This window comes from Salvelinus alpinus, chromosome 23, assembly GCF_045679555.1.
Source record: "Salvelinus alpinus chromosome 23, SLU_Salpinus.1, whole genome shotgun sequence".
NCBI classification, from domain to species: Eukaryota; Metazoa; Chordata; class Actinopteri; order Salmoniformes; family Salmonidae; genus Salvelinus; species Salvelinus alpinus.
In genome coordinates, this window is record NC_092108.1 from 39,451,291 (window position 1) to 39,476,421 (window position 25,131).

Below are 25,131 nucleotides of genomic sequence, written 5' to 3' on the forward strand. Positions count from 1 at the left end.
TTTATCACAGTGAAGGGGGAGTAGATTGTCCAACTAAGGTCAGATTGACAGTAATAGCAATAATTACTTGGAGTGACTGAGGAGCACACCCAGCTATCCAATCAGGCACTGAGGGGACGTCCAGCCATCCAATCAGGTGAAGGACCCTAGTTACTAATCAGTAGCAGAATAGCCCACTTGACAATCAGACAGGACTCCCAATTCACCACTGATTGCAGAGGTCGTATGCCCCCCTCAAAACCCTCAACCAACCCCCCAGCCTGAAGACACACTGCCAATCCTAATCTCTCGCAATGAGCCACCCTGGCCCTATAAGCCTGTTAGCAGTGAAGGGTGCATGCAAAATAATGATGTGTGCATGCAGGTGTCTCTACAATATCCCCTGAGTTAAATTGAGTATAGGTTAAGTTATTTGTCTCATCCACCTTGAGGTTTGTGACCAGCTGTGTTTATACTGCAGCATGCAGATTAAAAGCATATCTAGTCTACTCTTCGGCTCAAATCCAAACATGGAACCAAACTGCAGTGTGCTCCATACGATTCTCTCCAGAGTAGCGAAAAGCACATTTTCAGAAGGCAAATGTATTCAGAATAGTAGGTGAAACCTTGAACTGCTTCTGACATAGAAATGTTCTATTGAAACCAAGTGAAGACAAATAATTTTAGACAGACATGCGGCAACCGAGCCAGACAGGGAGGCCTATGGACAGTGTAACACCAGGGGAAACCCTGGGCATGAAGCTGGGCCTCCTGGTGGTTCAGAGCAGAGCCGGTGCAGTTCTTCCTGGTTAATGAGGCGGGTCTCCCTAATGAGGCATGAGTGCAGCAGGAACCAACCGGGCCTGGACAGAACCTGACTGACTGGATACTAATCCTCAGGAAATGGGCTCTTAACCGCACGCCATATCCCCATCAGAGCAACTGTCAGACATGAAAAAGGTGCTTGGCGGTCTGTTGATGTATTACCCTGTAGTACTAAATCTCCTCTCTCTTCACAGGCAAAGACACAGAGCGGCCAACTTTGTACTCAAATAGAAAGCACAAATACATACACACATGGATGTACGTATGCTTGTGTGTGTATGTTCGTCTGTGCGCTTTGAGACAATGATGGTGGATTAAACTGAAACAGACTGGAGGGAGTTGCACGGGAGGCAAAAGCAAACACGAACGTGCACTTTGTTTTATTGTTACACAGGCGCCAGTCATCAAAAACAAAGGGAGGTAGAGTCTTTAGTGAGATTAGATTTACGGTATATTTACATAAAGGACAAATATGGATGCACTCCATGCTTTATCTTAAGGCTATGTTTGATTTACCTTGTAATATATTTACAATAATGTGTGGTTGATCTGTCTTTAAACCTCCTTCTGCTTTAGTCCACTAATAACACCACAGTTGAATACACTCCACTCTTTACTCTGTCTAGACTAGCTTTACAGAGTGTCTTCCAGAAGACCAGTGTTTTCCTAATGATTATGGGGACCAACGATTATCTCTGAACAACCCTGTATGGAGGCTGAAAAGATTTGGCATTGGCCCTCAGACCCTCAAAAAGTTCTAAAGTACTGATGCACCAAGTCTGGAACCAACAGGACACTAAACAGCTTCTACTCACCAAGCCATAAGACTGTTAAAAAGCTAGCTAAATAGCTACCCGGACTATCTGCATAGACACTTTTTTGACTCTTCACATACACTGCTGCTACTATTTATTATCTATCCTGTTGCCTTGCCACTTTATTACTAGGTATAGTGCCTTCTGAAAGTATTTGACTTTATGTTTTTCAGTGGCAGGGACTGGGAGACTAGTCAGGATCGAAGGAAAGATGAACGGAGCAAAGTACCAAGAGATCCTTGATGAAAACCTCCAGAGCACTCAGGACCTCAGACTGAGACAAAGGCTCAACTTCCAACAGGACAACGACCCTAAGCACACAGCCAAGACAACTCAGGAGTGGCTTTGGGACAAGTCTCTGAATGTCATTGAGTGGCACAGCCAGAGCCCAGACTTGACCCAGATCAAACATCTCTGGAGAGACCTGAAAATAGCTGTACAGCGACACTCCCCATCCAACCTGAAAGAGCTTGGGAGGATCTGCAGAGAAGCCTAAGGTGATTCAACAAAGTACTGAGTAAAGGGTCTGAATACTTACAATACCAGTCAAACGTTTGGACACACCTACCCATTCAAGGGCTTTTCTTTATTTTTACTATTTTCTACATTGTAGAATAATAGTGAAGACATCATATATATAAAATAACACATATAGAATCATATAGTAACCAAAAAAGTGTAAAACAAATCAAAATATATTTTATATTTGAGATTCTTCAAAGTAGCCACCCTTTGCCTTGATGACAGCTTTGCACACTCTTGGCATTCTCTCAACTAGCTTCACCTGGAATTCCTTCCCAACAGTCTTGAAAGAGTTCCCACATATGCTGAGCACTTGTTGGCTGCTTTTCCTTCAGTCTGCGGTCCAACTCATCCAAAACCATCTCAATTGGGTTGAGGTTGGGTATTTCTGGAGGCCAGGTCATCTAATTCAGCACTCCATCACTCTCCTTCTTGGTCAAATAACCCTTACACAGCCTGGAGGTGTGTTGGGTCATTGTCTGGTTGAAAAACTAATTATAGTCGCAAACCAGATGGGATGGTGTATCGCTGCAGAATGCTGTGGTAGCCATGCTGGTTAAGTGTGCCTTGAATTCTAAATAAATCACAGTGTCACCAGTAAAGCACCCCCACACAATCACACCTCCTCCTCCATGCTTCACGGTGGGAACCACACATGCAGAGATAATCCGTTCACCTACTCTGCGTCTCACAAAGACACGGTGGTTGGAACCAAAAATCTAACATTTGGACTCATCAGACAAACGGACAGATTTCCACCGGTTTAATGTCCATTGTTCGTATTTCAGGCCTTCAAGTCTCTTCTTATTATTGGTGTCCTTTAGTAGTGGTTTCTTTGCAGCAATTCAACCATGAAGGCCTGATTCACACAGTATGCTCTGAACAGTTGATGTTGAAATGTGTCTGTTACTTTAACTCTGTGAAGCATTTATTTGGGCTGCAATCTAAGGCTGGTAACTCTAACGAATGTATCCTCTGCAGCAGAGGTAACTCTAGGTCTTCCTTTCCTGATGCGGTCCTCATGAGAGCCAGTTTCATCATAGCACTTTTTTTGCAACTGCACTTGAAGAAAAATCTTGAAATTGACTAACTGATGACAAAGTTGTCATCAATGCAAAGGGTGGCTACTTTGAATAATATATTTTGATTTGTTTATCACTTTTTTGGTTACTACATGATTCCATATGATTCCACTTTTGACTGGTACTGTAGGTTTACTAAACAAAAGCAATGTCGCAAAATAATCCCTGAGACATACAGTATGTAATGGAAATGGCAGATATAGAGTGCATTCGGAAAGTGTTCAGACCCCTTCCCTTTTCCCACATTACAGCCTTATTCTAAAATAGATTAAATTAAACATTTTTCTTTATCTATCTACACACAATACCCCATAATGACAAAGAGAAAACAAGTTTTTTGAAACTTTACAAATGTAGAAAAAATAAAAAACAGAAAAACCTTATTTACATAAGTATTCAGACCCTTTGCTTTGAGACTCGAAATTGAGCTCAGGTGCATCCTGTTTCCATTGATCATTCTTGAGATGTTTCTACAATGTGATTGGAGTCCACCTGTGGTAAATTCAATTGATTGGACATGATTTGAAAAGGCACACATCTGTCTATGGTGTTGGTTACTACATGATTCCATATGTGTTATTTCATCATTTTGATGTCTTCACTACTATTCTACAATGTAGAAAATAGTACAAATAAAAGAAAACCCTGGAAAGAGTAGGTGTTTCCAAACTTTTTACTGGTACTGTATGTAAATGTTATATTTCAGTTTTTTATTTTTAATACATTTGCAACAATTTCTAAAAACCTGTTTTTGCTTTGTCCTTATTGGGTATTGTGCGTAGATTGATGAGGGGGGGAAATAATTTAATCAATTTTAGAATAAGGCTGTAATGTAACAAAATATGGAAAAGGTCAAGGGGTCTGAATACTTTCCGAATGCATTGTATATGTACTTATCTACCTCAATTACCTCGTACCCCTGCACATCGACTTGGGACTGGTATCCAGTGTATATAGCCAAGATATCATTACTCATTGTGAATTTATTATTGCTTGAATTATTACTTTTCTATTATTTCTCTATTTTCTCTCTGCATTGTTGGGAAGGGCCCGTAAGTAAGCATTTCACTGTTGAGTCTACACTCGTTGTTGACGAAGCACGTGACAAATACAAATGTATTTGATTTGATTTGTCTATGTGAACAGATCCAGCCCACTGCCCAAGCAGTCCTCAAGCTCAACTGGATTAATGTCTCTGTTGTCTTGGCAGGCGTCTGTCTGAGTGTCTGTTAAAACGTCTGTCTGTCCTCTTTTCCTCCGTTGCTTGTAAACAGATTTCTCCTCCGTCTCCTGTCTACTTGGGCTTTGAGGTTCAGCTGGTTGGAAAGCAGACTGTAGCCACTCGTAGAACCTGTTGATGCACGAAAAACTTTTGCTATAGCGAATCGTATGCTCAAGAGTTGAGGTCTGAGAATATTTAAATTCCAATAAATTCTGAGCGCTTTTTGTAAATCAAGTCATGAACTAAACTTTGATCATCATTTTAGACACAATGATATGTAGCTAGCTGCTGTAATTGGTCATGGACAATTTACCTCTCAATTTGTTTGACATTTTCCTCCATTTTCTGATTGGCTACTTCCACCAGGAAGTAGATGTAGTCCTCCTTCACCAGGACCTGTCCTTTGTGGCTCAGTGGAACCTCCAGACCATGGGTACTTCGGACTGCCTAGAGAAATATCCCATGGAGAATGCACACAGAATAAAACAAACATCTTCTGTTACACAAGCATTAAAGCACTTCATTACAGAAGAATAATTGAAAAACGTAAACTCAATAACAAATCGTTATGATTTTGCCCTTCTTGTCTACAGTCAATCCAGAGTTTCTAAAGCCAGAGTTTATTGCCAAAGAGTGCTGTAAAATAAACATCAGTTTACATTAACTATCACTGCTGTGTTTTTCAGCCAACACATTGCATGCACAGTTCATGGTACAGTAGTTTTAATATAAGCAAGCTATACAGAGCCAACTGCAACATGTTGTAAACTAGTCTGGAGAGTCTGATATTTTTTTCTGGTGTTTTCAATGAGAACAGAGAGCAGGAGGGTTCTTTAATAACTCCAACAAGAAGCTGTGCATCTTCAAGCTGTCTGCATTGGACATGAAGCACAAAACTTCAAACTTCAACACAGTATCTTCACATGACATCTCCAAATCAGACATCAAATCGCCCATATGACATTTCTTGGTGTGATGAAAAGCCAGGGACAGTTCAGTTTCTGCACATCTGGAGTGTCTGACACCTGGGACGGATAGATGATAAATAGACAGACACCACAGGAATAGGATGATACACCATTGTAGCTATGACTTGCATAGTAGCTAGCTATTTGAATAATGTAATGGATGACAGTAGGCTAGCTATCTAACTAGCTTACAATGGTATACTAGTTAGATAGATAGCTGCAGCAGGCATTTAGTGACTGGAATAATACAAAAGCTAGCAAAAACCTCACCCGATCTATGAGAAGAATCATTCCAGAACAGGAGCTGGTGGTGAAATAATAGGCTGAGTTGTTTATGGCAGAAACAATATGTGAGATGTCCTCCCTTCTTGCTGACATCTAAGTTATGTTGTTAAGACATTGTTTCTTCCATTGGATAAATGCATTTTCCATTTTAGCTAACAGACAGATTTTGAGAGTATAGTACTCTGTATCATCTATAATATACAGCGTTTTGCATTTAGTAAGCAAGCATGCTTGCCTAATGTTTTGAATAAAATGTCCTGTTTATCAAATGAAAAAAGCGTTTTACGGTTGCCGAGAGAGTCAAATGCTGATCAGTCAAATCAGAGAGGAAGAGGTAAAGCGAGAGGGATAGCTGGGCCCAAAATCCGTCTTCTCTGGCAACTGTTTTTTTTTCGCTCACCAAGCGAAGAGTTCTTCTCAAAATGTGATTTTAAACCTAACCCTGATCTTAACCACACTGCTAACCTTATGCCTAACCTTATATTAAAACCAAAAATCAAATGTTTGTTTTGATGAATGTTTAATATAGCCAATTTTGACTTTGTGGCTGTGGTGGACTAGTGGAAACCTGTTGTTCTCATATCTAGTTAATATAATGGATAATCTGTGGTCAAACGCGGATGTTTAAAAATGTCCTGCTGTCGCCACCGTGAGGCAACAAACGGGAGGACAGCCACTTACAACTTCTCTCATGAATTAGTCCGTTTTGACATACCTTATCGTTGCCTTGATATATGTTTATGCTAGTTGTATTTAGACACATTATGGTATTTCTACTCAAACGTCCTGTTGACGTAATGAAGTTAGCTACCTAGGTAACAAGAAATTGCTTACTTGCTAGCTAATGCCACTGTCCAAAGACCACAAGTCACTCGTGTGTCTTCTACTGCTGCTTGCCAGCGTTCTGCATTTAACGTGATTTACAAAGACTACTCTATTTGTGTGCAGATTACAACATCCAAGTTAACGAGCCATTCGAGTGAGTGAGTAAATTTGGAGGACCTTCGGTTTGGAAACTGTTCCCACAGTACATACCTGCGCCAAATTCAGATCAGAAACCAGTAAATAAAATAATTCAAAAACTTGAACTTACTATTACTTTTGCTAAAGTACAATAAATACATTGCATGGTTAGCTATTGCACTTCTACCTGTAGCTGTTTTATATGTTGTATTATGTTAGTTGAATGTAGTTCTGCCGATGGTTCTCATGAAACTGCCTGTGTGTTCTCCAGGTACTGATCCATGTGTGTGGAGTGAACCCAGTGGAGACCAACACCTGCTCTGGGACCTACACCAGGAAGCCCAGCCTGCCCTACACTCCAGGAACTGATGTGTCCGGGGTTGTGGAGGCTGTTGGAGATGGGGTCCAACTTACAGGTGCTGATTTTCTCCATCCATCCCTGTTACATTATGATTACTGATGGTATTCTCACGCGGAATGTGATGCTAGTGTAGTTAAGAAACATTTTGCATCCAGCACTACTTAAGAATATAGACTGATGAACCACAAGTAGCCTTTTGGTGAATGCATTTACAGTTCATATTAGGAAATCAGCAGAGGTGGGACCAAGTCATTGTTTTACAAGTCCCAAGTAAGTCTCAAGTCTTAGCACTCAAGTCCCAAGTCAAGTCCCAAGTCAAGACAGGCAAGTCCGAGTCAAGTCTCAAGTCATAAACTTTGAGTTTCGAGTCCTAAACAAGTATAACGTGCTCTTCACCAAATATAATACCATTTCATATGTTTAACAAGCGTAATAGTTAGTATATTACATTTACGCAAATCATGAATGGTTTAAAAAAATATCTATATATTTATTACTTTCCAAATAAACATTACATTTCCATGGAAATACATGGGTAGCCATGAGAAGACCCCCGCCCACCCAATAGTGATCGACTATCGAGGATCGCTATGGGGCGCAATCGGGCGATGTAGGCTTGTACACAATCTCCCAACCTTAACATATACACACACACACACATATACACACACACTCTGTGTGTGTACACTCTGTGTGGTTACAGTAGACTAACATATGTCAATGGTTTTAGGAACAGCAGTAACATCAGGCAGGATTTAGGCTACAGTCAAGTCACGAGTCATTGGTGTTAAAGTCAAGTTGCAAGTCATCATATTTGTAACTCGAGTCTAAGTCATGTGATTCGAGTCCACACCTCTGGAAATCAGTCAATTGAAATTAATTCATTAGGCCCTAATCTATGGATTTCACAACTGGGCAGGGGTGCAGCCATGGGTGGGCCTGGGGGGGCATAGGGCCACCCACTTGGGAGCAAGGTCCACCCACTGGGGAGCCAGGCCTAGCCAATCAGAATACATTTTTTCCCACAAAAGGGCTTTATTACAGACAGAAATACTCCTCAGTTTATTCAGATGTCTGGGTGGCTGGTCTCAGACAGATCGTAGGTGAAGAAGCCAGATGTGGAGGTCCTGGGCTGGCGTGGTTACACTTGATCTGCTGTTGTGAGGCTGGTTAGACGTACTGCCAAATTCTCTAAAACGACATTGGAGGCGGCTTATGGTAGATCAATTCAATTCTCTGGCAACAGCTCTGGTGGACATTCCTGCAGTCAGCATGACAATTGCACGCCCCCTCAAAACTGTGGCATTGTGTTGTGTGACAAAACGGCACATTTTAGAGTGGCCTTTTATTGTCCACAGCACAAGGTGCACCTTTGTAATGATCATACTGTTTAATCAGCTTCTTGATATGCCACACCTGCAGGTGGATGGATTATCTTGGCAAAGGAGAAATTCTCACTAACAGGGATGTAAACAAATTTGTGCTCAATCAGAGAAATGTTTGTGTGTATGGAAAAGGTTTTTGTGTGTATGGAACATTTCTGGGATCTTTTATTTCAGCTCATGAAACATGGTACCAACACTTTACATGTTGCGTTTATATTTTTGTTCAGTATATATTAAAGAGATTCTCTGAGTACTATTGTACACTTTTTAGACAGTATTTCTGAATGTAGTGCTCACGAGCCAAAAGTGGTCCCCGAAAATTGCTTACTACGTCACATATGTGTCATTGTTCTCTCGCTCTGCTGTGTGTGCATCTTGCAGGCTGTCGCTTAGTTGGCGAGGGGCTGAAGCTCATTGGCTAGAACTTGAATTGCTCGGGGGCTGGCCCACGTGGGGGAAAATGGCGCATCATAGCTTCCAGAAAAACTAGGGATTTCGTGGCTAAGTGAGGTAAAACAGTAATTCTGCTCATAGATTATGCATGTATGAACTACACATTGACACATCCTGCCCAAAGCGGGAGGTTTAAAAAAGACTTAGTAGTCGCCAAAGTTCCTGAACATGTCTTTAAGTTGTTTGCATGACATTCAGGTGTATCTTTTGACCTTTCATCTTTCAGGCTGGTGACCGTGTGTTCACCACGGCCACAGAGACCGGAAGGTATGCAGAATACACCGTTGTGTCTGATGACCTTGTCCCTCGGCTGCCAGACTCCTTAGACTACAAACAGGGAGCTGCCATTGGGATCCCCTACTTCACAGCATACAGAGCTCTCTCCCATAAGTAAGACACCAACATTTTGACACCAATGTTTTGGTTGAGGTTTTTGGATTTGACATGGTTAGACAGATTCAGCATCACAATCGATTTAATGTTCAATTAAATTGAGGAGGTTCATTGACTCGGCTGGCAGAAAAGACTTACATTTTATGTTAAAAGCTGTATGCCTATTATTAAGTAATAGGCTTTGTTTGGGGGGTGTGTACAGTACAGTATAATGAATTCTGTCTTATGATGCAGAGCACATGCTAAAGCAGGCGAGACAGTACTCATCCATGGAGCCAGAGGCGGGGTAAGACCAATGCCCTCTTCTGTTTAATGTTTGTGCTGTATATTTTGTTTTTCATTTTGATTTATGAAGATCAAATTAATTCAACTGACCTTTATTGCACGACAGGTTTTTTAGGTGGGGTTGATTAAATACGGCTCAGCGTTTGTGACGTTTTCTTGGTGGTGTGTATCTGTCAGGTGGGGGTGTGCAGCGTGTCAGATGGCCTTGGGTCTGAGGGTCCTGGGGACAGCAGGGACCCCAGAGGGACTGAAGCTTGTCCTGAAGAACGGAGCTCACATAGAATGGTCTTTCCATGACATAGACTGACCAGATGAATCCAGGTGAAAGCTATGATCCCTTATTGATGTCACTTGTTAAATCCACTTCAATCAGTGTTGATGAACGGGAGGAGGCAAGTTATAGAAGGATTTTTAAGCCTTGAGACAATTGAGACATGGATTGTGTGTGTGCCATTCAGAGGGTGAATGGGCAAGACAAAACATTTCAGTGCCTTTGAACAGGGTATGGTAGTAGGTGCCAGAAATACCGGTTTGTGTCAAGAACTGCAACGCTGATGGATTTTTCACGCTCAACAGTTTCCAGTGTGTGTCAAGAATGGTCCACCACCCATGAAGCCAATGGTGACTTTAACAGAGTTACCGAGTTTAATGGCTGTGATAGGAAAAAAACTGAGGATGGATGAACAACATTGTAGTTATTCCCCAATACTAACCTAATTGACAGAGTGAAGAGAAGGAAGCCTGTACAGAGTAAAAAATATTCCAAAACATGCATCCTGTTTGCAACAAGGCATCAAAGTAATAATGCAAAAAATGTGGCAAAGCAATTAACTTTTTGTACTGAATACAAAGTGTTATGTTTGAGGAAAATCCAATACAACACATTACTGAGTACCACTCTCCATATTTTCAAGCATAGTGGTGGCTGCATCATGTTATGGGTATGATTTGTAATCATTAAGGACTGGGGAGTTTTTCAGGATAAAGAAATGGAATGGAGCTAAGCACAGGCAAAATCCTAGAGGAAAACCTGGTTCAGTCTGCTTTCCACCAGACACTGGGAGATTAATTCACCTTTCAGCAGGACAATAACCTAAAACACAAGGCCAAATCTACACTGGAGTTGCTTACCAAGAAGACAGCGAATGTTCCCGAGTGGCCGAGTTACAGTTTTGACTTAACTCTACTTGAAAATCTATGGCAAGACCTGAAAATGGTTGTCTAGCAATGATCAACAACCAATTTGACACAGCATGAAGAATTTTGAAAATAAAATTCCAGTTGTGGAAAGCTCTTAGAGACTTACCCAGAAAGAGTCACAGCTGTAATCACTGCCAAAGGTGCTTCTGCATAGTATTGACTCAGGGGTGTGACACTTATGTACATGTGATATTTCTGTATTTCCTTTTCAATACATTTGCAGAAATTTCTATAAACATCTTTTCACTTCGTCATTATGTAGTATTGTATGTATATGGGTAAGAGAAAGAAAATTGAATCCATTTTGAATTCAGTCTGTAACACAACAAAATGTGGAATAAGTCAAGGAGTATGAATACTTTCTGAAGGCACTGTAAATTGATGATCTGATCGCATTCGACTCCATCAACACTCTTTTTCACTTTTTTCACTTTTACGGAGTATACCAAACATTAGGAACACCCACTCAAAGGCACTTAAATCTTTTGTTTTGCCCATTCATAGCTTTCACATGGATTCGCCTGGATTCATGTTCTTAATGTTTTACATACTCAGTGTATATTTGGGTATCGTCAGCCTAGCTGTGGAAGTTGATGTTATAGTCTCTGGGGATATGGCCAAGAGGGAGCATGAGATTAGGAACAGAATAGGCCCCAAAATGGACCCGAGTGGGATACTGCATGTGACTGTAGACTCCAATGTGTCCATAATATTCATAATCTCTTTGAGCACCAGAGGGTTATAGATGGTAGTATGATTCCCTTTACGGTCTATTACATTTACATTTTTTACATTTTAGTCATTTAGCAGACGCTCTTATCCAGAGCGACTTACAAATTGGTGCATTCACCTTATGATATCCAGTGGAACAACCACTTTACAATAGTGCATCTAACTCCTTTAAGGGGGGGGGGGGGGTTAGAAGGGTTACTTTATCCTGTCCTAGGTATCTTAAAGAGGTGGGGTTTCAGGTGTCTCCGGAAGGTGGTGATTGACTCCGCTGACCTGGCGTCGTGAGGGAGTTTGTTCCACCATTGGGGTGCCAGAGCAGCGAACAGTTTTGACTATTGACATGCTTAAAACTGTTGTACTCCCCTACCATTAGAATACAGTTATTTGAATCCATCTTCCTTGAGGATATTATTTAACGGATTGCACCTCAAGATCTAGATTGTTTTTGAATAGGATCGCAACACCTTTTGAACTCCTTAGCCCATGACAGAAATAGAATTTACCAGGCCACTTTGTCAGAATATATTGAATGAGTAATCCTTCTCCTTTAGCCATGTAAAAACTGCTCTTATTTTCCTATTGTCAGCCAAGGCATTGGAATTATATCTAGCTATACTCAATTCACCAGTATTCTATTTTGAGATAGGCACTGGTAGGTGTGGAAAACTAACTACTTACTGTTAAATGTTACTGATCGACATAGAGGATGAAATTCTGATTACTGTACATGAGGTCGTGGAGGAAGCGTTTCATGCATATGGAATTCACGTTGCTTGACATCTTGCCACAGACGAAGACGATGGTGCTCACTTTTGGTTATCTGCCTGTCTTTAATCATGTGAATTTGTTGTAATTTAGGTATATTGGGTCGAATCCTTTCAATTGCTCACTGGCCATAAGAAAAATGTTATGAAATAAATATTTTATCTGAATGCCATTCTTCTAAATTGTTACAAAGGGAAGGCCCCCTGTTTCAGATGAATAGAGTTGAAGTGCACAGTATTTGACCTCTATCAGGTACAAGAGAAGTCAGGGCTGCGTATGACACCGTCCCATCCATGCCATCTCAGGTGACAGCCCCTGCGGACTGAGCATGCCCAGAGGAGCACAGGTAACCTTACCCAGCCTCTACAATAGGAACACAGACGGTTGACTGTGACACAGTAGAACTGACTACCGTAACCTGGGCTGGTCAACATCGACATGATGAAGCACAATGAGAAATTATGTTTATTACATGTATTCACCTGTAATGGACTAGCAGCTGATCTGTGAGCAGCCCGGTGGTATTTTTGTACTGTTTGATTCTCTGGTCCATGTAGGCCTGCAGGTAAGACTTGTTTATGATCTAGATAATGTTTCTTTGTTGCTGTCACTTATATGGTACTTATATGATGCTGACGCTTCTTTTACATTTATACACACTGAACAGTGAAGGTTCCTCAAGGGTTCTTTGGGATGGGTGTTGGTTCTATGTGGAACTATAATGACTCAGATAACCCTTGAGCTCTTCAATGGTACTTTACAGTTCACAAAAGGGTTCTTTTCTCTTTTAGTGATAATTAAAATGTATGGGAGGTGGCTCATTAGAACATTTGCGGCCTTGGTTTGCCCACAGCTCTTTTTGCACAAATGTGAGTGAGAGTATCATTCCAGTCCACAGCTTCTACCCACAAGCCATAAAACTCCTGAACAGCTAATCAAATGGCTACCCAGACTATTTGCATTGCCCACCCCCCTCTTTTACACTGCTGCTACTCTGTTCATTATCTATGCATAGTCACTTTAACTACATGTACATATTACCTCAATTACCTTGGCTAACCGGTGCCCCCACACATTGACTCTGTACCTGTACCCCCTGTATATAGCCTCGCTATTGTTATTTTACTGCTGCTCTAATTATTTGTTACTTTTATTTTTAAAAATTCTTAACTGCATTGTTGGTTAAGTAAGCATTTCACTGTTGTATTCGGCGCATGTGACAAATAACATTTGATTTGAGTTTATCTACTGTGTTGTGTTCAATGATTTATATATTCACTAGATGACTTATAGGACAGAGGGCTCTATGTTGAAGCCACCGTGCCTCCATCTTGGCACTCCCCCACCATTGTTTAAAAAATATTTTGGAAGTTATAGAAATACATTCATTTTTGCCACATTTATTCTATTACATAAACCTTAATGTATACTTTTAAATTATATTATGTGAGCTAAACATAACAAAAAAATCCTTGAAGATGACTTAAACATTTCTTTTGTCCTTTTAATTTAATATAAATATTGTAGAATTCTATTCTTTCCTATGGAAGATTGTTCCTACTGGGGAATGCCAATATGGCCGATCAGAGGCTTCAAAGCCTCCCATTGATGTCACTTGTTAAATCCACTTCAGTCAGTGTAGATGAAGGGAAGGAGACAGGTTAAATAAGGTGCCTTTGAACGGGGTATGGTAGTAGGTGCCAGGCGCACCGGTTTGAGTCTGTCAAGAACTGCAATGCTGCTAAGTTTTTCACGCTCAACAGTTTTCCTTGCCTAGTTAAATAAAGGTTAAATAAAATAAATGTAATCCTGTGTGTATCAAGAATGTTCCACCACCCAAAGGACATCCAGCCAACTTGACACAACTGTGGGAAGCATTGGAGTCAACAGGGGCCAGCATCCCTGTGGAACGCTTTCGACACATTGTTGAGTCCATGCCCTGATGAATTGAGGCTGTTCTGAGGGCAAAAGGGGGTATTCATAAAGAAGGTGTTCCTAATGTTTTGTATACTCCGTGTACAGTTGAAGTCAGAAGTCCACACACACTTAGGTTGGAGTCATTAAATCTCGTTTTTCAACCACTACAAATTTCTTGTTAACAAACTATAGTTTTGGCAAGTTGGTTAGGACATCTACTTTGTGCATGACACAAGTAATTTTTCCAACAATTGTTTACAGACAGATTATTTCACTTATATTTCACTGTATCACAATTCCAGTGGGTCAGAAGTTGACATACACTAAGTTGACTGTGCCTTTAAACAGCTTGGAAAATTCCAGAAAATTATGTAATGGCTTTAGAAGCTTCTGATAGGCTAATTGACATAATTTGAGTCAATTGGAGGTGTACCTGTGGATGTATTTCAAGGCCTACCTTCAAACTCAGTGCCTCTTTGCTTGACATCATGGGAAAATCTAAATAAATCAACAAGACCTCAGAAAATAAAATTGTAGACCTCCACAAGTCTGGTTCATCCTTGGGAGCAATTTCCAAACGCCTGAAGGTACCACGTTCATCTGTCCAAACAATAGTACGCAAGTATAAACACCATGGGACCACGCAGCCGTCATACTGCTCAGGAAGGAGACGCGTTCTGTCTCCTAGAGATGAACGTACTTTGGTGCGAAAAGTGCAAATCAACAGCAAAGGGCCTTGTGAAGATGCTGGAAGAAAAAGGTACAAAAGTATCTATATCCACAGTAAAACGAGTCCTATATCGACATAACCTGAAAGGCCGCTCAGCGAGGGAGAAGCCAACGCTCCAAAACCGCCATAAAAAAGCCTGACTACGGTTTGCAACTGCACATGGGGACAAAGATCGTACTTTTTGGAGAAATGTCCTCTGGTTTGATGAAACAAAAATAGAACTGTTTGGCCATAATGACCATCGTTATGTTTGGAGGAAAAAGGGGGATGCTTGCAAGCCGAAGAACACCATCCCAACCGTGAAGCACGGGGGTGGCAGCATCATGTTGGGGGGGTGCTTTGATGCAGGAGGGACTGGTGCACTTCAAAAAAATAGATGGCATCATGAGGCAGGAAAATTATATGGGTATATTGAAGCAACATCTCAAGACATCAGTCAGGAAGTTAAAGCTTGGTCGCAAATGGGTCTTCCAAATGGACAATGACCCCAAGCATACTTCCAAAGTTGCAGCAAAATGGCTTAAGGAAAGTCAAGGTATTGGAGTGGCCATCACAAAGCCCTGACCTCAATCCTATAGAAAATGTGTGGGCAGAACTGAAAAAGCATATGCGAGCAAGGAGGCCTACAAACCTGACTCAGTTACACCAGCTCTGTCAGGAGGAATGGGCCAAAATTCACCCAACTTATTGTGGGAAGCTTGTGGAAGGCTACCGGAAATGTTTGACCCATGTTAAACAATTTAAAGGCAATGCTACCAAAAGCTAATTGAGTGTATGTAAACTTCTGACCCACTGGGAATGTGATGATAGAAATAAAAGCTGAAATAAATCATTCTCTCTACTATTATTCTGACATTTCACATTCTTAAAATAAACTGGTGATCCTAACTGACCTAAGACAGGGAATTTATACTAGGATTAAATGTCAGGAATTGTGAAAAACGTATAAATGTATTTGGCTTAGGTGTATGTAAACTTCCGACTTCAACTGTATATGACTATGGGCAGTGACGATGTCTTGTGAAAGACTCACGTATGGCCTTGTGCCAATTAAGAAAGGTTGACAAAATCAGTCAGTGGTTCTCAATTCCCTCCTCAGGGGACCCCCACCTGTTGCAGAGGTTGCGCACTTGATTTAACTTGTCAATTAACACAATAACAACACCTATGGAATTTTAACAATATAATATGGCTGATCAGAATAAAAATAAACTTGTATGTTTCTTTAAAAGGATCTACAAAGAACCTTTCAGAATGAGAACGTTTCTTTATAGAACCATTCTCCATAAACTTTCTATAAATAACCATAAAAAAGGGTTCTATATAGCCCCAAAAAGGGTTGTAACCATAGCGGAACCCTGTTTTGGTGCTATATGCATCCTTTTTAATGGTTCTTTATGGAACCTTAGGAAAGTGTTATTTATAGCACCATGCAGGTTCCATTGAGAACCTTATGAGCATGGTTCTTTATTGAACTTTCAAAAAAGGGTTCTATATAGCACCAAAAAGGTTTCACTTTGGTTACAAGCCAAATAACCCCTATCTGGTACTATTTTGAAGAAAAACAATGTGGGTACAATCGTCAGGTCCTGTTTTGAAGTAGTATTGTAGTGCCCCTCAATCTGAACACTCAACAACAGTTGAGCCCAGTTTGATCTGATCAGATTTTGGCAATCGTATAGGATCAAATGTTATCCGATTGCCAAAAAACAGATAAATTAGATTTTTCTGACTTTTAAATCAGAATTAACATTTTGTTACCTTATTCTAAAATGGATTCAATAGTTTTTTTCCCTCATCGATCTACACACAATAAATACCCCATAATGACAAAGAAAAAAAATGGTTTTTAGAAATGTTATACAAATGTATTACAAATAATACAATACCACATTTACACAAGTATTCAGACCCTTTACTCTGTACGTTCTTCTTGGGTATGAAGCTATAAGCTTGGCACACCTGTATTTGGGGAGTTTCTCCCATTCTTCTCTGCAGATCGTCTCAAGCTCTATCAGGTTGGATGGGGAGCGTCGCTGCACAGCTATTTTCAGGTCTTTCCAGAGATGTTCAATCAGGTTCTAGTCCGGGCTCTGGCTGGGCCACTCAAAGACATTCAGAGACTTGTCCTGAAACCACTCCTGCGTTGTCTTGGCTGTGTGCTAAGGGTCATTGTCCTGTTGGAAGGTGAACCTTTGCCCCAGTCTGAGGTCCTGAGCGCTCTGGAGCAGTTTTCATCAAGGATCTCTCTGTACTTTGCGCCCTATATCTTTCCCATCGATCCTGACTAGTCTCCCATTCCCTACCACTGAAAAACATCCCCACAGCATGATGCTGCCACCACCATGGTTCACCGTAGGGATGGTGCCAGGTTTCCTCCAGACGTGACGCTTGGCATTCAGGCCAAGGAGTTCAATCTTGGTTTCATCAGATCAGAGAATCTTGTTTCTCATGGTCTGAGAGTCTTTAGGTACCTTTTGTCAAATTCCAAGTGGGCTGTCATGTGCCTTTTACTGAGGAGTGGCTTCCCTCTGGCCACTCTACCATAAAGGCCTGATTGGTGGAGTGCTGCAGAGATGGTTGTCCTTGTGGAAGGTTTTCCCATCTCTACAGAGGAGCTCTGTCAGAGTGACCATTGGGTTTTGGGCTACCTCCCTGACCATGGCCTTTCTCCCCGGATTGCTCAGTTTGGTCGGGCGACCAGTTGTAGGAAGAGTCTTGGTTGTTCCAAACTTCTTCCATTTAGGACTGATGGAGACCACTGTTCTTGGGGACCTTCAATGCTGCAGAAATCTTTTGGTACCCTTCCCCAGATCTGTGCCTCGACACAATCCTGTCTCGGAGCTCTACGGACAGTTCTTTCGACCTCATGGCTTGTTTTTTGCTCTGACATGCACTGTCAACTGTGGGACCTTATATAGACAGGTGTGTGCCTTTTCAAATCATGTCCAATCAATTGAATTTACCACAGGTGGACTCCAATCAAGTTGTAGAAACATCTCAATGATGATCAATGGAAACAGGATGCACCTGAGCTCAATTTCGAGTCTCATAGCAAAGGGTCTGACTACTTATGTAAATAAGGTATTTCTGTTTTTTATTTGTAATAAATTTGCACAAAAAAAAAAAAAAATCACTTTGTCGTTATGGGGTATTGTGTGTAGATTGATGGTTTAATTTTATTCTATCCATTTTATAATAAGGCTGTAACGTAACAAAATGTGGAAAAAGTGAAAGGGGTCTGAATACTTTATAAATGCACTGTAGGTAGGTGGTCAGTTGTTATATTGAGAAGTGACAAATAAATGCATCTTGTAAGTGATATGAAAGATCTAATATTTTTTTATCATACTTTAATTCATGTAGTTGACTCATCTTTTTCCCTGACGGTGTAGAAGTAGTACCACAACCTGTTCAACAGATGGAAAGGTGTAAGCCTTGGGTCTAATCACTACTCCAAACAGTTGCAAAACATTCGGTTTTGCTACGAAAATTAGTTTCTATTGGACAGATTCAGATAAGTCCCTCCCCAATTGATCCCGTTTAAGAAACGTTTTGCAACAGAATCGGCGTAATGACTGTTCAAAGCACTGAAAGTCCGGATTCTGTGATCTTGATCAGAATGATCCTATCTGATTATTTTCTGAAAAAAACGGCTCAAAAACAGCAAGATCGATCTGATCCTGGGAAGTAAAAAACAGGGCCCAGATGAGACATGGCCCAGTGGGAGGGGTGTTTACATGCTTGTCCCACAGACCTGTTTCTCTGTCCTGGTGGTGAGTTAAGGAGACAGTTTACATGAACAGCCTCCACAGAAACCTGACATCTTAGGTGTCAGACCCATCTAAGATTCCCCGAGTGGTGGAAAGTACTTAAGTAAAAATACTTTAAAGGACCACTTAAGTAGTTTTTGGGGGGGGTATCTGTACTTTACTATTTACATTTTTGACAACTTTTACATTTACTACATTCCTAAAGAAAACATAAAACGTTTTATTTATTTACTTTGGAAGCTTAGCAGGACAGGAAAATGGCCCAATTCACGCACTTATCAATAGAACATCCTTGGTCATCCCTACCGCCTCTGATCTGGCGGACTCACTAAACACACTCACTTAAAACGTCAACATTCTGGGACTATGTTAAGTATATTTTAGCAATTACATTTACTTTTGAAACGGGAGTATATTTAAAACCAAATACTTTTACTCAAGTAGTATTTTACTGGGTGACTTTTACTTGAGTGATTTTCTATCAACAATTGAGTGCTTTTTCCACCGCTGGATTCCCCCTATCTGGTCACTGTGTACATGGCAGCTGTTGCTAGTCTAGCTATGACTGATAAACACACATGTAACATGGGTGAACTGAATAGACTCCATGCATGTTGCATTACTCCCAGATTGTTAACATCGCTTTTCCTCCAGTTTGATTGGTCTCCCCTGCCAAATGAGCAAAATATTTGTTACTGAGCTGAATGTGTTTTTAACAATATAATAATTAGATATTGTATCTGGGGTTTTTTTTGTCCATAGGAGCAGTAAGACTAGGCCCGTGAAGGAGTTAAGACAAGATGATGCATCAAGCTTTAAGACGATGATTCCCTGAGACCACTTACATGGATGAGCAAACAAAAAACCATGCAGCCTGGCCAATAACCAAACCATGAGAAGTAAGTCTACCATACCCTTACAACACCCATATGTCAATATTGAATAAATAGAAGGTATATTCTCTTTGTACACATGTGCTGTACAGCTATTGGATTAATGCTTTACATTACAATGTAAGCCTATGGAATGTATGAACAGCTAAGATACTAAATATATTGACAAGAAACACAGTAACACCGCATTTAGGTATACCATTCCCCCTCCCAAGCTAACCAGCTGTTTGTGTGTGCGTGCGTCCTTGGTGAAACCCAGGTGTTCTCCTGATGCTGATGCTGTCAATCACACGCACCCAGAGCCTCTCTTCATGTCCAGCCTCCTGTGTGGTGTGCTCTGACGACGCTGTCATCTGCCACAAGCTCTCCAACGTCATAGGTAAGAACGAGCATTGACCGAGTTGAGATGAACAAATATTGTCGTCTACTGATGGAAATATGGCATTAATTTGAAAATGATTTGTTGGAATGTCTGGCTCCACGCTAGCCTATGGCTATCATAAAGATCCTGACTATTTGTGTCGCTATCTGTGTAGCCGGCCCTATTAAAGCAGTAATGATTGACTGACGGGTGTATGTTTTCTTCCCCGTCTAGAGGCCCCTGAGACCACCAAGGCCCTGATGCTGACCGATGGCGCCATCGTCTCTGTGGATCGCCACTTCCTTTCTGACATGTCCAACATGACCGTGCTGTCCCTGAGCCACAACGCTATCACCACCCTCACCCACGACGCCTTCCAAAACCTCACCATCCTCCACACCCTCCTCCTGGACCACAACCACCTCTCCAGCCAGACCCTGGACAGGGCCACCTTCTCCTGGCTGCCCAGGTTGGAGATCCTCCAGCTGGGGAACAATGTCCTGAGGGAAGTCAAAGGCTCCTGGTTCCACGCCGCTAGGGCCCTGCGGACACTGCAGCTGGGGGGGAACCTCCTCACCAGGCTGGACGCCACCACCTTTGCCTCGGCCGACCTCCGGGGGCTGGAGACCCTGGATCTGTCCGATAATCTGATAACATATCTGGGGAGGGATAGCTTCCGGGGCCTGCCGGGGCTCCGTAGTCTGGATCTGTCCAGGAATCAGCTCCGGAATGCCCTGCCTGAAGCATTTTCCTACCTGTCTTGGCTAACTAGTCTCAACCTGGAACTGAACAGGTGGAACTGTACGTGTGAGCTGAGGGAGCTGGCGTCTTTCCTCACCAGCTATATGGAGGCTCCGGACAAGGTTGTTTGTTTTAACCTCTTATTGTTATCTTTTCATATAATGATTTTATTTGGACTGCACATTGTTTGAAAAGGCGCTAAATAATGTTTGTTATTCTTGTTCAGGTGCTGTTCAACGGGCGTAGGATGGTATGTGTGAGTGCTGATAACCCGGCAGTGAAGACGGTGCTGGAGCTGACGGAGGCCAACTGTGTTCCACCCAATCAGAACATCACAGTGCAGGTGGAGGCCAAGAACTCCGTCTCTCCTCAGCGCTACACCAGAGACCTGGCTCTGGCCGCTGCCTTCTGCTTCGCTGGTCAGTACCTCAGGAACTATCTCATCAATGGCCACATGTAACTTTTCTCTTCTTAAATAGTGGTAAATACAGTATGTGAAATTGATTGGCTTCTGTATAATTCAACACTGTAATATACAGTGTGTTTTCTCTTTTATCCCCTTACATAAATCCTTAGTCAGTCGGCTGTAACTCATAACTATGCTAATAATTTAAAGGTGGTGTTGGACTCACCCTAGTTGTGGTGTACATAATTTACCACAAACTGGAGACGAACAAGAGAGACCGGACTGGAGCTAAGGAGGAGGAGAATAGGAGGACAGCACCCACCCAAACAGTCCCCCAGTGGGATCTGAGCAGGGAGAACCAAGCCCTTCACCTGGCTCAAATGGGACTGGAAACCAAGCTGATGCTCCCCAATAGCAACCAGCAAGGCAGCCACCTTCAGCCCTGGGAAAGGGAGAGAGCCATGTATGATCTGAGGATGGGTAAAGACGGCTGCCATTTTACATGCCCCAACTGTGGCCCTGCAGTCACTGGGTCTGCAGTGGAACAGGGGGGAGGAGTCGAACACATAAACACCCTGGACATGCTCAGGCAGGGAGGAGCCCAGCCCAATAAGATGGGGAGTCTGGCCATCATAGATGAGAGGAGGAGACACGTGCCAACGCAAGCACTGATCTCGAAGATGGAAGGTAAGCATGTTTTGGTGAATATTTTCCCTGACTGCGTAGCCAGCACATGGGGATGTGTGAAACGTACTCCTCAGCATGAAGTGTCACCACCTGTGCCACCAAATTATAAACTTTTCGGTGGTGCCGACTGGTAAAGTGCTTCGGGAGGGCGGTCACATGTGCTGGCAAAGCAGAGGTCCTGGGTTCAAGCGTCGGTATGAGCCGAATCAGGAGGAAGTGGTACTCTCTAAGCAGGGTTGGGTAGGTTACTTTCTAAATGTAATCCGTTAGTTACTAGTTACCTCTCCAAAATTCAAATCAAATCCAATTTTATTAGTCAAATGCTTACTTACGAGCCCCTAACCAACAATGCAGTTTCAAAAAAATACAGATAAGAATAAGAGATAAAAGTAACAAGTAATTAAAGAGCATCAGTAAAATAACAATAGCAAGACTATATACAGGGGGGTACCGATACAGAGTCAATGTGTGGGGGCACCGGTTAGTTGAGGTAGTATGTACATGTAGGTAGAGTTATTAAAGTGCATAGATGACAACAGAGAGTAGCAGTGGTGTAAAGAGGGGGAGGGGGGGCAATGCAAATTGTTTAGGTAGCCATTTGACTAGATATTCAGGAGTCTCATGGCTTGGGGGTAGAAGCTGTTTAGAAGCCTCTTGGACCTAGACTTGGCGCTCCGGTACCGCTTGCCGTGCGGTAGCAGAGAGAACAGTTTATGACTAGGGTGGCTGGAGTCTTTGACAATTTTTAGGGCCTTCCTCTGACACGGCCTGGTATAGAGGTCCTGGATGGCAAGAAGCTTGGCCCCAGTGATGGGCTGTTCACACTACCCTCATACCAGGCAGTGATGCAACCAGTCAGGATGCTCTCGATGGTGCATTGTAATCAGTAATGTAACTTTTGGATTACCCAAACTCAGTAACGTAATCGATTACTTTCAGTTACTTTTGGATTACTTTCCCCTTAAGAGGCAATTGAAGAAGACAAAAAGGCATCAAACGCATTTACTGTAGTGTGTCATCATAGTGGTCTCTGATTTGTCGTCAGACTCGCTCAGGTGGATAAACGTAAACTTTTTTCAATGCTGAATTGAATGTCATAATGTTTTTTTTTTCTGCAAACATCCTTTCTGAATTGAAAAATAATCCAAGAAGTAATCATCTAGTTTTTTTTTTAAGTATCTGATTACAATATTTTAGCTGGTAACGTAACTGATTGCAGTTTCTTTGTAATCAGATTACAAGTAACTGACTACATGTAATAATTTACTCCCAAACACAGTCGCTAAGCAAGGAGCGTGACATCCATTAAAATGGCATAAACTGTTAGAATGGGAGAATGAAGGGAAAAGTATTAGTATTAAAGAAAACTAGACTACAGACAGTACAATAAATCATTGGCAGACACAAACTTCAGATTATCAAAGATTTATCTAACACTGTCTTTCCCGGTGTTCATACTTAGATCTAAGAGGTCAAAGGTCATTTAACAGGCCACCAGAGGGTCAGAGCAACCATACTCTCAGTCATCAGGAGTTAACTGGCAACAACCAGCCATTGGGTGGCAGCAACAGCTACTTTTCACCTGCTCAAAGAAGCATGTCCACACATAACTGTCTAAAAGATGGGATGGCAAGGCCTGGAAATTACATTGACAACAAACAGTCAAATTTGAATTTCCAACCAATGAGTGGCAGACCTGTGACTGACTATCAACCCCAAACCGCCAGCTGTGTGAACTGTCACAAAACCTATGAGTACAGACAGCCAGGGGATAAAGCCAGGGATGTTTCATATGGACTCCATGCAAGAGAATCTGCTGGATATGAGGGATTCCCCAACCACAACCAACTGACAAGGCATAATATGGGAAAGAACATGAACTACAACCAGTCTAATGTGGACATCTATGCAAAGCATGCAGGTGAGCAGAGGAGTGTGACTTTTGACTTGGAAAGATCTCGAGTGCATGTCGTTGATGTACAAAAGATGAACCGTGATAGGGAAGGCAAACATGACAGGATTCAAAGTTCTAGGAAGGCGGAATATGGTGACAAGCAGACACTGCGCTATGAAGGCAGTGGACGATCTGCGAGGAGTAATGCTCTTGAAAGAGAAGACAATTCTAAAAGGCATAAACATAAAGTCCAGTCAAATGGATTACTAAAAGTAAAGCTCAACCTTAACCCACTTAAGAAAAGCAAGGTCCATCCAAGGAAAAACAGCCACAAGAACCTAGAACAGGGCGACAGAGAACCAACCAACTCCAAGAACCGAAAACAACTGAAAACGAGGGGTAAAGATGTCAAAGGCAAAAGTCACCACCAGGATGAGTCCGAGTCTAAAGGAAAAACAGACAAATCCAGTAAAGGAAACTCGACTGCCAAAAACAAAGCCAATCAGACATCCAAAAATACATCTACCGTTAGCAAATCTAAAGAAATTGATGATAATTATGAAGATAATGAGTCCGAAGAGGAGGAAGAGAAAGAAGATCCAGTGCCACAGCAAAACAAGGCATCCTCCAAGCAAAAAAAGACAACCTCAAAATCAAAACAGGAACACCAGGAAGGCTCAAATGACCATCCCAAGAAGAGTAGAGCTGCTCAAGATCAGAAGAAGACCGACATCTCACAAAATAGAACTGGAGGAGTAACTGAGGAATCTGGTGAAGCAGATTTGAGTCCTTACCAGTCAGACCCCAACAGAGCTGGTGGTAGTTCAGCCAATGGGCAGCAGGTGAAGCAATACAAAAATGGACAGGGCCAAGCACTAATCCCTGAGGTACCCCAACACCACCGTTACCTAGGCGATGGAGTGCCTCTTCAGAGGGCATTGAGTAACCCACAGCTGTCAGCAGCACACCCCCTCACAGGAATGGAAATTACCTCCAGTTACAGTAACCTTCCTGTTCAGGGAGGAAACTCTATACTATTACAAAACACTGTTGCTCCAAACCCTGCTTACGGTGGCAAATTACAGCCTCAAAGCTTGAGCAGACAAGGCAGTTTAGACAATTTACAGGCTCAAAGCTTGAGCAGACAAGGCAGTTTAGACAATTTACAGGCTCAAAGCCTGAGCAAACAAGGTCGTTTAAGTCCTCCACCTTTACTGACTAACATCCCACACACATTCCCACTATACACAGGCAATGCAGGGAGCCTGTAAATCCATTTATCCCGCTGTTGTCACAGACAGTTTCAGGCAACTTTAACCAGGAGGCCATGATCGGCTCTCAGCCAGCCCAGTTTCCAGCACTCCAAAGCGTGGAAGATCTCACTCTGCTTGCCCAGGGTGCTGGATCACTAATTGGGCAGAATATCTCTCCAATTGCCCAGGGTTCTGGTTCAGGTCCAGGCTCACTAAATGGGGAGAATCTCTCCACCAACAA

At 42.1% G+C, this 25,131-nt stretch overlaps 2 protein-coding genes across 2 annotated transcripts; one reads left to right on the forward strand and one right to left on the reverse strand.

The window, feature by feature from the left end:
• Nucleotides 1–1,150: 1,150 nt before the first annotated feature.
• Nucleotides 1,151–6,263, reverse strand: tyw3 (tRNA-yW synthesizing protein 3 homolog (S. cerevisiae)). The gene is given in 7 exon segments (XM_071362252.1): nt 1,151–4,574; nt 4,759–4,888; nt 5,006–5,081; nt 5,293–5,342; nt 5,345–5,416; nt 5,419–5,470; nt 5,684–6,263. Coding segments are annotated over 7 exon segments (759 nt in total). The 5' UTR covers nt 5,846–6,263; the 3' UTR covers nt 1,151–4,357.
• A 65-nt stretch (nt 6,264–6,328) lies between these two features.
• Nucleotides 6,329–9,964, forward strand: LOC139551270 (quinone oxidoreductase-like). The gene is made up of 6 exons (XM_071362742.1): nt 6,329–6,347; nt 6,683–6,759; nt 6,933–7,071; nt 9,079–9,250; nt 9,488–9,550; nt 9,716–9,964. Exons 1-6 carry the CDS (start codon nt 6,329–6,331, stop codon nt 9,843–9,845), a joined length of 600 nt encoding a protein of 199 aa, XP_071218843.1. The 3' UTR covers nt 9,846–9,964.
• Nucleotides 9,965–25,131: the final 15,167 nt, after the last annotated feature.